The following is a 13,361-nucleotide window of genomic DNA, read 5'->3' as shown; positions in this document are numbered from 1 at the left end:
GGTTGGTATCCTGACAGCCAAATAAGGAACCTGGCTTAAAAATTCCCTGCTTGCTGGGGGGGCGGAATCTTTGGCCATGTGCCTAGTGTTTTATAATCTAATACTCCAGACTGATGACGACCGCTATGGTTCAAATTTCCTGTGAATTTCAGCAGACAATAACATTTCAGAATGTAATTCATAGAATGCAAAACATTAGTGATATGTAGACCCAGAGCGCCTCCTGGCTGTGATGTAACAGTGGAATGTAGACCCAGAACTTCCCCTGGCTGTAATGTAAAAGTGACATACAGACCCTGAACACCCCCTGACTGTGATGTAATAATGACATGCAGACCCAGAACATCCCCTGGCTGTGATGTAACAATGACATGCAGACCCAGAACAGCCCCTGGCTGTGCTGTAGCAGTGACATGCAGACCCAAAATGCCCCGTCTATGATGTAACAGTGACATACAGACCCAAAATGCCCCGTCTGTGCTGTAGCAGTGACATGCAGACCCAAAATGCCCCGTCTGTGATGTAACAGTGACATACAGACCCAAAATGCCCCGTCTGTGCTGTAGCAGTGACATGCAGACCCAAAATGCCCCGTCTGTGCTGTAGCAGTGACATGCAGACCCAAAATGCCCCGTCTGTGATGTAAGTGACATGCAGACCCAAAATGCCCCATCTGTGATGTAACAGTGACATGCAGACCCAAAATGCCCCGTCTGTGATGTAACAGTGACATGCAGACCCAAAATGCCCTGTCTGTGATGTAACAGTGACATGCAGACCCAAAACGCCCTCTGGCTGTGATGTAATAATGACTTGCAGACCCAAAATGCCCCCTGGCTGCGATGTAATAATGACATGCAGACCCAGAGCGCCTCCTGGCTGTGATGTAATAATGACATGCAGACCCAAAATGCCCCATGGCTGTGATGTAATAATGACATGCAGACCCAAAACGCCCCCTGGCTGTGATGTAATAATGACTTGCAGACCCAAAACGTCCCCTGGCTGCTATGTAATGACATGCAGACCTACAGTGCCCCCTGGCTGTGATGTAATAATGACATGCAGACCTAGAGTGCCCTCTGGCTGTGATGTAATAATGACATGCAGACCCAGAGCACCCCCTGGCTGTGATCGCTTATGCCTCCCTGCTTGAACTGTGGTGTAGGCTCACATTATGAAGGCAGGCATGTACAGAACACTGCAGATGTACAGTATGTTTTGGGGAGTTAACGCAGCTAATCTCCGAGCACTCACCCAAGTGCACCCTGCTGAAAGCCATACTACATCTATCAAGGCTGCTCTTCTGAATGTCCGATCGGTGTCTAACAAAACTTTCATCCTGCAAGACTAAAACTCTCCTCAGTTGTCATGTCGCGGAGGTGGAATAGCAACTGTTTTTAAAGGTACTTTTGTTTGTAGGAGCCTGATAAAGGGACCGTTCAGAAGTTTTGAACTGCGACTTTTTGAAGTATGTAGCCAATCTGGCTTCAGACGCTTCCATGGTGTTGAGACAGCTCTCCTGAAGGTGCTCAATGACATCTCACTCATTGTTGACTCAAGTGGGGCGGCAGTTCTTGTCCATCTAGATCTCATTGCAGCTTTTGATACTGGTGACCATGGCATTCTGTTAAGAAGGCTGGAACTACAGTTTGGACTGTTTGGACAGTTTGGTGCTGCTCTTAACTGGTTTAAATCTCATCTCACTGGTAGACGATTATTGGTGTCATTCAATTCTACTGTCTCATCTTCAGCGCCTGTTAAATGTGATGTTCCTCAGGGATCTATCTATATTGGGCCCTATCTTATTTTCAATTTATCGAAAAGCAATAGGTGCTATCTTCAGGAAGTTCAACATCTCGTTTCACTTTTATGCAGGTGATACACAGGTTTACATTCCTGTCAGTAGCTCAGAAACAAACCAGCTGAAAAATTGTCACTGTAAACTAAGATCCTGGATGGCTGATAATTTTCTCTATCTTAATCACAACAAAACTGAATTGTTAATTATTAGTCCTTCTGCTAAAATTCAAAAAGGTCGTGAACTCCTTGGCTCCTTTTCAGATTCTAGCAAACCACATGTCCGTAACCTGGGGGTTATTTTTTGATAGCCACCTCTCATTTGAGAAGCTGATAAAACCCTGTAGTAAAGAGTTGTTTTTTTTCCCCCAAATTCGTCTTTTAGCTAAGGTGAAACCTTTTTTATCTCATGGGGATTTTGAGAAAGCGACTCGTGCTTTTATTTTATCTTATCTGGATTTCTGCAACTCACTGTACAGTGGAACCAATAAATCCTTCATATGTAGGTTGCAGTTGGTGCAAAGTGCTGCTGCTCACTTTTTAGCTGGAGGCTGGAGCAGGAAAATACGATTCTGTTTCTCCTATTTTAGCTTCACTATATTGGCTGCCTGTCAGTTTTAGAATTGATTTTTAATTTTTTAGTTTTTAAATCCTTACACAGGAATGCGCCTGCCTGCCCGCTTATGTGGATTTGTGTGTTCTGTACCAGTCATCCAGAAATCTAAGACCTTCTGCTCAGGTGTCTCTTATTGAACCCCATACCAAATGTTAAACAAGGGCAGAAGGGGCTTTTGCAGCTGCTGCACCACGACTGTGGAACTTCTTACCACAACTTATTAAGGAGTCTCCTTCAGTTCACATATTTAAGTCCAGATTAAAGACATATTTTTATTTTCTTGCTTTTTGCGATCGCTGATATTCATGTTTCTTTTCTCTTTTGTATTTACGTCTTAACATTATTAGCTGTATTTTGTTTTAGACTTATTTGATTACTTATTGCTAGTAATTTTATTTTGTTTTTTATGGTTGTTTTATGTAAAGCACTTTGAAAATGTTTTAAATGTGCTACATAAATTGACATTGACATTGAAAAATTAAGTGGACTGCACAGCATTCCTTCGCTCTCCAGAACAAGAAGCACATTCCAAAACAAGTCTGTAAACATATTTATATCTGGTTTTGATCTGAATGCCTTTACAGTTCCAGCTAGGTGAACAGTGAGTAGAAAATCAAAGAGGGTACCCAGAACTGGACTAGAACCAGAACCAAAACCCACAAACCCAGCCCAAGAGACACATCCCAAACATCCTAGACATCACACTGAGGGTCAGGTTACGATCCAGGTGTGTCTGTGGGCAGCTCCCTGGTACCGTTAGACGTCCCACTACGATGGTGACACTTCGCTTTCCCTGCTAAGGGAATCGGTGCAGGCCCTTTCCGACTTCTTGGAAGCACATTTGCTGTGGGAAGACAGAAATAAGAACTGGAAAAATACTTCCAACACGAGGCTATCACAGTTCTCATAGAGATCTCACATTATCATTACTTAAATAACTGTTCACACTTCATCTGGCAAGTTGACTTAGTTCAAAGGTTCATAATCTGACCTTAATAAAGTCTGCTTATGGAAACACGACGGGCGACTTTCTGAATCGCACCACATGATGGGTTTGACTTGGCTGATGAGCTCTGGAAGCTCACTGTCTTTGGTTTCGGGAAGCAGCAGACTCAGGAAGGCCACCGAGACGGTGACGCTGCCCATCAGGATGTAGGGGGCGACCTTGTTGTAATCTCCTAAGGACCGAAAGCAGAACATTGGTTGTATCAGGCATGCCTTCATGCACAGATGTTCAACTGACACTTTTAACCAAAGAAACTTCTTGGTGAATAGACTCAGTCAGCTGACTCACCGATGTAGGCAATGTAGGGAGAGAGGATGGTGCCAACACGGGTGGCTGTGGAGATCGCCCCCATGCCTGTGTTCCGCAGTACGGTGGGGAACATCTCCGTGGAGTAGATGTAGATGAAGCAGTAGGCTGCAGTGATGCCCCCCTTACCCACCATGACCAGAACCAGCACCACTGCGTCCAGCTCTGAACACAACAGTCCACCGGTTACTGGTCGAAACGTTACAACAACACAAACGTACTAGATGGTGCTCTGAGTTCAGTGATCACCGTGTAAATGCGGTCACCAGGACAAACAGCCTGTACTACTTCAGGCTGCAGATTTAAGAGATTCAAAACACAAGGTTCTGAACCGGTACCATCAGGGACGAACTTGATGATGAGAAGCGTCACCCCCGACAACAGGAAGAGGAAGATGAGGGTGAAGCGCCGGACGGTGTATCTCATGAAGAGCCACGTGGCCACGTAGGCCACGATCTCTGACACGGCGGAGATGAAGCAGTTCAGGTAGGGGTCCCCACCCATGTTGGGGGTGTTCAGGGAAAGGCCGTAGTAGGTCATGGACGTGACAATCCTGTGTGTTAGGAGACACAGGAGAGAGAGTCACTTCCAGCAGAGGTGGATAGTTCAAATCCAGAAAATAAAAATCCAGCCCATGTACTGTTGGTCCAGTTCAGTACTCTGTGACCGTGACTCTTTATGCTCAACTAGTTGGTTGAAGGAAAATCTTGGTCTGGAATTTTACTTTCTGGATCTGAACTATCAAACTCTGACCTCCAGGGACCAGCTGAAGGACAGCAGCTCAGAACACAGAGCTCAGCATGTAGATTTGTAGATTTTTAGGAATTTTCAATATTTATATACAGGTCATTCATTCTAGACGGTATTTACCAAATAATGGTGTTGAGGATGGTGATGTTCCTGATGTTAGTTGTTCTTATGAGGTCGATAATAGTGTATACTCTCTGAGGCGCTGTTTTTCCTAGCTATATGAAAAACAAAGAAAGTGAAGTTCAGTAACTGACAGCAAGGAATATAATATAATAAATAATAAAATTAACCCTACTGTAACCTAACCAGTGGGGAGCGGGCTTCTGCTAATCTGCTAACTGCTAATCCGTGAAGCTAACTTTTTCGTTTGTGGATTAGTGTTTCTACTAACATTGAAAACCATTAGCAGACCAATTAGCTTCCACTAAATTTAGTTCCACTTGCATGGTCCATCAGCAAAAAAAAAATTCACAGATAAAGTAAATAAATTTTAACCTAATCCTAAAATCCTAAAATCACACATATTTGATGTGACTGGCAAATTCGTTGTCATATTGAATGAAGTCTGTGCTGCATGTAAGTGAATGAAGATAAAGTCCATTTAAATGGGGGTAGCCTGAACTAAGCGGAAAACTGGGGCCTGCATCACAAAGCTCGATTTCTTACTTAGTCGCATAACTTTTCTGATTTCCGGTACTCTAGTTTAAACAGTGACCCAATAGGATAAGCGGTTTGGAAAATGGATGGATGGATGGATAGTTTAAACAGTGCTAAAGACCAAGAAAGAGCTAAGACCCTCCTCCCTAGTTCTGGGTAAACGGCGCCATGTTTGTAGTTCCCAATCGGCCTCACTGAGGGCAAAATATCTGACAAAAACTCCTCTGACAAAAACTAAAACATATATTAAAAATATATTTCAAAACTTATATTTCACAAAAAATATATAATTGAAAGAAAATTTATTCCGGAAGCCAATGATCCCAAATTGGGTAAGTCCTAAAAATGCCCTGGTAAATGCTCCAGCGCTGAAAAACTAATTTGCTAAACTGGTTAGAATTTCAGCCCTCTAGGTTTCACAGCCCAAAGCCAAATCGAAGCTAAATTCATATAATAAAGGTTAGTGGATATCATTAGCTTCCGCTAATTATCTTTGTGATTCTGAGTTAGCGGATTAGTGGATATCAAAGCTAACTTTTCAGTTAGTTGTGCCCACTACTGACCCTATGCCTACCCTTTACATCACCCATCTTTTCCTCCACAGCAACCTCTGTCTCAAATCTCTCCACAGCTTCTCTGTGTGACAGCCACTGCCGATAGTCAGTCACACCATGGTACCTTCTGCTCACCAGCTGAGAGCCGTCCTCCGTCTTGAATATAATCTCAGGGGCATCAACACCATTCTTTCTGGCGATGGCCCGAATGATGGCGTCAGCCTTATCCACGTGTCCGTGAGAGAGCAACCAGCGGGGCGACTCAGGTATGATCCTGAAAAACCATCACTGACATTTAGCCTCAAGGAACCAAATCAGTGAAGAGGAAATGGCCAGCTCCACCTTTCCCTGAAGAGATGGCTGATCTACTACAAAGAATTTTATTCTACTCGTGATTTTAAACGGATGCTAATCTAGAACTATTACTGATCTAGACAGAATCTGAAACTCACCACCACAGTGGGATGCAGAGGAACCCAGGAATCGTCAGGGCCATCAGCAGCATCCGCCAGTCCCGGATGAAGTAGGCAAAGATGGGGAGGCAGGTGTAGCCCAGAGCGTAGCAGATGCAGACCCCCAGGGAAGAGAACAAAACGCGGGTGGACTTACCGAGCAGCTCGGAACCTGTGGGAACATGAGAATGAAAGAGGTCATACAAAAACACACACGAACTCTATGGCTTTAATGATATTCTGATCGTGCCAACATCAGCTCAGAAAGTGCTGGAAAAAAATGGTTTAACATGCAGCTAGCAGCTTGCAAGTGTGTTGACAGGACAGTGTGGTCCTTGTGTAAAGTTCAGCTAAAAAGTAAGTCATGTTCATACAAATAAGAGAGTGAAAGTAATCAGTGTGAAGGTCGGTGTCAGCAGCAGACTGACGGTCATTGGTGTGAAAGTCATTGTCAACAACAGAGCACGCTCTTCCACCGCACCAGGTACTGTACTTTCGGTACTTCCATAAAGTACCAAAAGTATGGTACTTCTTTTGTGTCGGTTTTCCACTGGCGTAAAAGCTGGTACCGGTATGTGTTGGTTTTCCTGCCGGTGCCACTCGTGTTATGATCCTTCACTTTCCTGTAGTCCTGCTTAAGTTTTTTGATTTTCAAGCGCCATTGTTCGGTGTTTCGCGTGTGCCCCATTTCTTCCAAGCGGCTTGCTATTACGGCAAATAAAGAAGTATTTCGAGTCGTGCATCTACATCCCGCTGGATCTGTTTATCCGACTATATGGCGATTAAAGCCTGTGTTTCCTCGTTTGTCCATCCTTCCATTTTACTTTTCTTATATTTTTGTTTCTATTGCTTTTTACCTCGTCTCTCGCAGATGGCGAACAGCGATTGTTTTTCAGCGGCAGGCTATTTGCATAACCCATCGACAGCAAATACGTTTGCAAGTCCCACCCCAAAGTACCGAAGTACCAAATAAGTACCCCAGCTGGTTTGGCACTTTCGGTACTGAAACTTTCAGTACTGGTACTCGAAAGGAAGTCAATGAAAAGTACCAAAATTACCGTACCGTAAGTACCGTACTTTACGCAGTGGAAAAGCACCCAGAGTGAAGGTCATTGGTGTGAAGGTCTATGGTGTGAAGGTCATTGGTGTGAAGGTCTATGGTGTGAAGGTCATTGGTGTGAAGGTCTATGGTGTGAAGGTCGTTGGTGTGAAGGTCATTGGTGTGAAGGTCGTTGGTGTGAAGGTCTACGGTGTGAAGGTCTACGGTGTGAAGGTCTACGGTGTGAAGGTCATTGTCAACAACAGACTTAAGGTAATTGGTGTGAAGGTCATTATCATTATTAGTATTAGTGATGTGTTGCTAGGGGAGCCCCTTTTGCCTGAACCATTGAAAGGGCCTCCCTTTTAAGTCCTGAGTGCCTCAAAACAGGGACCAACCCCCCTCAAGCATCTGCCCCTTGAAAAGTCTCTGGTCATTCTTAGCTCTAACAATCATCAAGTCAACATTCTCATTACGAGGCTGGCGTTTGATAAACTGGCTATCAAAGTCTCGGTACTGGACGCCATGGTTTTCCATTTTCCCAGTTTGCAGGCCCAGGTGATTCACTGATGCAACTCAAGTCAAAGGCCTAACCGTGATCCCAGAAGGACGGGGAATATTCAGGTTATCAAAACACAGGATCAAATCCTACCCTAGCTCTGTGACTGGGGGGGGAGGGGTTCCATCTTCTATGTTGTATAAATTAAACTGGCATTTCTAAAACACTCATCATATGTGAACATGTGACCCCTGTCAGGGTCTAGCATCCAAGTTTGGGGAATACACCTATCATATACACTATGTCTCCTAAAATATCTTCCACTTCCCCAACACAGATACCTGCTTGGAAGAACTGATATCACAATGATATTAACTAATCAACCACTAGATGACACTTCAGTCATCCAAAACAAACGATAAGTGATGAACCTGACAGGGAAACAGCTGAACCTGTTTATTTCACTCCTGAAGCTTCATGACTATGCAGTCTTCTTGGAAGTAGTTTCGAGGCCCGGGATAGACGTCACATGATTTGCCGGCTTAAAGCTTGTGATGGGCAGCTCTCTGTCAGGTATCGCATTACAGGAAAACAGAATGCAACATCTTTCAGGTGAGTTGATAGCTTTGGATAATTGCATCAAGGGCTTTGGTCAAAATGGTTAGGCTGACCAACCATTCATCAACTCAGGAAAAAAAAAGTCTTTTGGAAACCAAGTTAGACATTTCCATTCCAGAAATAAAATGCAGATAATGCTTACAGAAAAATCTATTTCAATAAATAAAAAGACAATTTCAATTAATTAAGTTTCAATTAATTTATCAAGTCTACAAAATATGATGCAATCTTTTATAGACACTCAAAAGATACTGTATGCCAGAGAACAATATTCACACAAAGAACCATGTCAGACTAGCAATAAAACAAGGAATGTGAATGATATACGATCTGCCTACACTAGCAATGGTGGGAGCTTGATTTAATGGTAAAGGGAATTGATGATGAGTGACACTGATGACATTTCTCTCCTCACCAGGACGCTGGGTAAGTATTTCTGGAAAAACAAGTTGTCTGATCAGCATGAGACTGTTCACTTTGCATCGGCGGTGCATCAGTGTTGGATCAGGCTTCACCACAAACATGCCCCCCCGTAACATCATGTGAGCAACGCCATTGCAGCCTGATTGCTAAGGGCTTGATCTGCTCTACAAGACCTGGCATACAAGTCCCTGACCTTAACCAGCAGGACACCCAAAGTACACAGACTTTCCCGGAAACATTCTGATGGGAGGCGTTTTTCTGAAAGATACTTGAATGTTTACTATGGTTGTAAGTTCGGTTAAGACTGAGCAACTACTGCTACATTTTCTAAGATGGCAAACGGGTGACTTTACCGAGGATGAAGCCGGATATGTAGCTGGAGGTGCGCGCCATTCCCACAAAGAAGTAGAAGGTGCAGTACCACTCCCAGCTGCTAGAGAGCGCCTGAAGCACTGCAAATGTGTTCATTAGCACCAGACTGCCAAAAAAAACCAGCTTCCGACCAAACCTGAGGAAGAGAGGAATGCGAGAAGACCTGGTCACCTAGAAAATCACGTGGGACAGCGGGTGGGACCTGGTGGGCAGTAGATCTGGGTTAAAGTCCATAGGTTAAATTCTCATGATGCAAATCAAGTTACACACCCACTACATTCTACGCTCTACACACTAGGGTGCTCATTAGCTAGGATTCAAAATTTAAAATAACAGTTTTTCATGCACTCAGCCTTTAATCCAGGGATGTATTGTATTTTGTAGTTTTATTCATGTTTAAAAGTTGCTCAACAAGGTCAAAGATTGGAGAAATCGTCCTATTAATCAGATTTTAGTCTTGCTTCTAGCACCTTCAGCCATCGCAAATTCAACTAAACTCGTGCATTTAACTGGAAATTATCCAGATATGCAAAATTTCAGCCAAACTTTGCTAAAAACAAAATGGCCGCACCAACAAAGAACTTTTTTTTTTAACTTGCAATATTTTTTTCCACAAATAAGAACAAAAACAAAAGTGCAGTTTGTAATCAGTGATCAATAAATTTACACTACGGTGAAATACTACTGTCAGAAATCACCTACTGTCAGTACTCCTCATTAAACTCTCAGGTCATTTATTCGATTATTAGCAAAAATGTGCTAAACATATTTTTCTTTTTTTTGCAGTTTAGCATGAAGGGTGCTCTCTACCACTCTTCCTCACATTTGGTCAATTTAACCACGGCATGGTGGTGCAGTGGTTAGCACTGTTGCCTCACACCTCTGGGTCCCAGGTTCGAGTCTCCGCCTGGGTTACATGTGTGCGGAGTTTGCATGTTCTCCCCATGTTGTTGTGGGGTTTCCTCCGGGTACTCCGGTTTCCCCCCGCAGTCCAAAGATCTTGTGAGGCTAATTGGAGTTACTAAATTGCCCGTGGGTGTGCATGTGTGAGTGAATGGTGTGTGAGTGTGCCCTGCGATGGGCTCGCCCCCCATCCTGGGTTGTTCCCTGCCTCGTGCCCATTCCTTCTGGGATAGGCTCTGGACCCCCCGCGACCCAGTAGGATAAGCGGTTTGGAAAATGGATGGAAACACCATGTAAAAATACGGAAATATTCTAGATTTAAATTTATGACAAAATTTAAGAACAACTAAAGGTGATATTTTAAAAAGTTCTTATTGCATGGTTGTTACTTGAATTTTTTAAATAACAGTATTTTTCATGGCCGATTTGTATTTAAATGAACCAAACATTAAGAAATATAGTTAAAGCAATCGTGAAAATAAAATAAGTACAGAACAATATGGTAGACGACACCCTTGACGCTAAACTGGAAAATACATGATGCAACACATTTTTTAAAACAATCAGATGAATGCCTTGAGAGATTAACGAGTTTTACTGGCAGAGGGTAAACTAGTCAAACTACTTAAGCAACCTCGAAACATGCTTGTAAAAAATCCTGAGATGTTATCTTATATAACAAAATTAGGAATGAAAACTAGCATTTTAAAATTTTCATTTTTAAGGACCACCCTACTACACACATCACATATGAAATAGCAGAATCAGAACTCGTTTTATTGTCAGTATGTACAAACACACGACAACTGTTTGCGGTCCGGTGTAAGTATATTAACAATATTACGATACATACAGATAAGAGTTCAGAAATGAACAGAATGCGATTATACAAAAGACATAGTGCAAGACATCTTAAGACAGTACTTCAACAGAGTGCAAAAACCATAAATCAAATATTGCAAGATCAAAAAAAGGTTGTTTTTTGTAGTGCAAGTTGAAATTATATTGCGCGTATACAATGTCCGACGATAGGAAGAAGGGAATTTTACCTGGGTGACGGGATTACTTAGTAGGATGCATATAAAGGATAACTTATCGGGACATAGTTTACTATATTTCTGGGGCACAAGCAGGGGTGGAAAAAGTGAATGCACACATAAAAATGAATACATCAGCAGAACAACTTGTTTAACTCACCTGTCAGAGACCTGGCCAGATATTAAGGAGCCTGCCATCACACCGAAGAACAAGACGGAGGAGGCGAAAGGCGCCTTCCACGAATCTTCGCACACCAAGCTCCACTGCAGGTTTGCATCAGAGACGTAACAGACATGAAGAGCGGTCCCACTAACACAGCACTGCCCCCTGAAACCCCTGTACCTCTGTCACGATGGTGGACTTGTACGTGTCGGCGCTGAACCTCCATCCGTCCAGGCATCCCTCCGTTTCGTTTGCCCAGCTAGCCGCGGTCCCATTGAGGTGCTTGTATCGCCTGCACCTGCTGAGTACCCGGTCCCCGCTCGTCCCTTCGTACGGGATGTAGTCGCTGATGTTCTCGCCGTATGTGTAGGACACTTCGCAGTGGTGTTGCGGCGTGGCAGCCAGAAAAACCATCGATAAATTCAAGTAACCGTGAGGGATGAAGGTTAGACTCAGCAGAAAGAAGACGCACTTCTGGAAGCGCCCCCACTCCCCTAAAAACGACGTGATTTCTTCGTAATTTTCCATTTCAATGTTTTAAAAGTAATGTAAAATAATAGTAATAAAGTAAATGTAAAATAATACTCCAAGAGCTACAATTGTAATACTAAGTTCAGGATGGTGCGGTCGCGCTCAGACTCGCTGAGAAGTCCTGTAAAATCCCAAGACGCGCACCATCTTCATAGCCCCAACCATCATCATCCTCATGCTCAAACCGTCTCAGAGACCCTTCATCCGGTAAGATCTGCAGGGGAGTCCTGCTTGGAGCGACTTTTAAGGACCATGACGGGTGGAGTCAGCCACATGGGCGTGTTACTGGCCGGTACTTGGAAGGAATGAGCATCGCTCAGCTATACACGAAAGTGCTAGATTTATTAGACTCATTAAAACGCTCAAAGGTACGGAGTGCCGTTTATCACCGAATTAATACAACTTTGAAAACCAAAAAAGTCATAAACTGAAAATCGGAACGGACACCAGAACATATCGCAGTCCGGGATCAGTTAGGAAGTGGCGTAGTTACAGGACCGGAGGCACACTCAATGGCCCGGGGCCAGAGCCCGTTCTAGGCAGGGCCACGGGAGGGGTAATGCCCCAAACAAATGTACCGCCTGCACCACGAAGATTAAACATAGGCGGAGATTTAGCTTTGCAAACGTCAAACAGGGACATTCTAAAACGCGTAACGTGAAAAAGCTTAATGTGGTTTAATGTACCCAAACAGCGAAGAAAAATCACCAAATTTCTGGCAGACATATCTGTTCATAAAAACTTTCACCTGACAAAAAAAAATCAAAACTTAAATGCTAGGAATTTTGGATTTTATCTTATCTTTGTATTTTTTAATTATTTGCAGAACCCCTCTTCTGAGTACAGGAACCTCTGTTTAGGGAACACCCTTGGGACAAGTCGGTACCCAAATTGACGTCCTCGATTAATTATTGTTCGACTGCATAGGAAGTGGCAGACACCCCCTGGAAACTAACGTGCTTGATAAGCAGTGTTTTAGTAGGCAGAAGGGGCGAATGCTGTTGTACTGTACAAGATTTAGGATTTCAGAAGTCTAGCATACTGTTTCCGGAGTAGTCAGTTACTGCGTCGATCCGGGTAATTTCTTGTGGGTTTTTTTTCCGTATATAATCAGTCTAGCACTTAGCAATGACAGTAATAGGTTTAAATTTACCATTCTCCATTAGAACTTGTCAGTATATTAATTAACGAAGAGATAAATTCACCTCACAAAAAAATATTGATTTCTGGTTGATATCAGTTTTGAAGTAACCGATCATTGAATTCCATCAGTGCCATTGGATGAACTGAACTGTCAGTGACACAAGTGAAATAATAAATCGTGTTTCTGACTTACATTACACTGCAGACCAAATTATTAGTTAATGCTACGATGGGGCCTCAGTTATGAGTGGGATCAGGGGTGGGGTCCAGGCCTTATTGCAACAAAAGATAGGTAAATATATTCCCTATATCCACTGCTATACTTACCAGCTGCACTTAGCAGTGCTTCATGCAATGGAGGCAGAACCATGTGCAAAAACATTTTTGAGCTTTCAAGATCACTACACTCCTTGTTCCATCGTCATTACGTGTCACAAAACTATCAAGTCCCCACCCTTAAATGCCTGCTGGAGATTCGGTGGACAAGTTACC

General features: G+C 43.3%; 1 protein-coding gene across 1 annotated transcript; it reads right to left on the bottom strand.

Moving 5' to 3' along the window:
* Positions 1 to 2,954: 2,954 nt before the first annotated feature.
* On the bottom strand, positions 2,955 to 12,226 carry LOC125720538 (solute carrier family 22 member 5-like). The gene is made up of 10 exons (XM_048996062.1): positions 11,376 to 12,226; positions 11,193 to 11,296; positions 9,074 to 9,228; positions 6,142 to 6,313; positions 5,825 to 5,963; positions 4,599 to 4,693; positions 4,067 to 4,281; positions 3,711 to 3,893; positions 3,408 to 3,594; positions 2,955 to 3,260 (listed from the first exon to the last, which is right to left on the bottom strand). The coding sequence occupies exons 1-10, from the start codon at positions 11,721 to 11,723 to the stop codon at positions 3,185 to 3,187; spliced, it is 1,674 nt and encodes a 557-aa protein (XP_048852019.1). The 5' UTR covers positions 11,724 to 12,226; the 3' UTR covers positions 2,955 to 3,184.
* Positions 12,227 to 13,361: the final 1,135 nt, after the last annotated feature.

This window comes from Brienomyrus brachyistius, chromosome 25 (genome assembly GCF_023856365.1).
Source record: "Brienomyrus brachyistius isolate T26 chromosome 25, BBRACH_0.4, whole genome shotgun sequence".
Taxonomy (NCBI): domain Eukaryota; kingdom Metazoa; phylum Chordata; class Actinopteri; order Osteoglossiformes; family Mormyridae; genus Brienomyrus; species Brienomyrus brachyistius.
The sequence above is the reverse complement of the archived record's forward strand: the minus strand, read 5'-3'. Positions and strand labels throughout refer to the sequence as shown.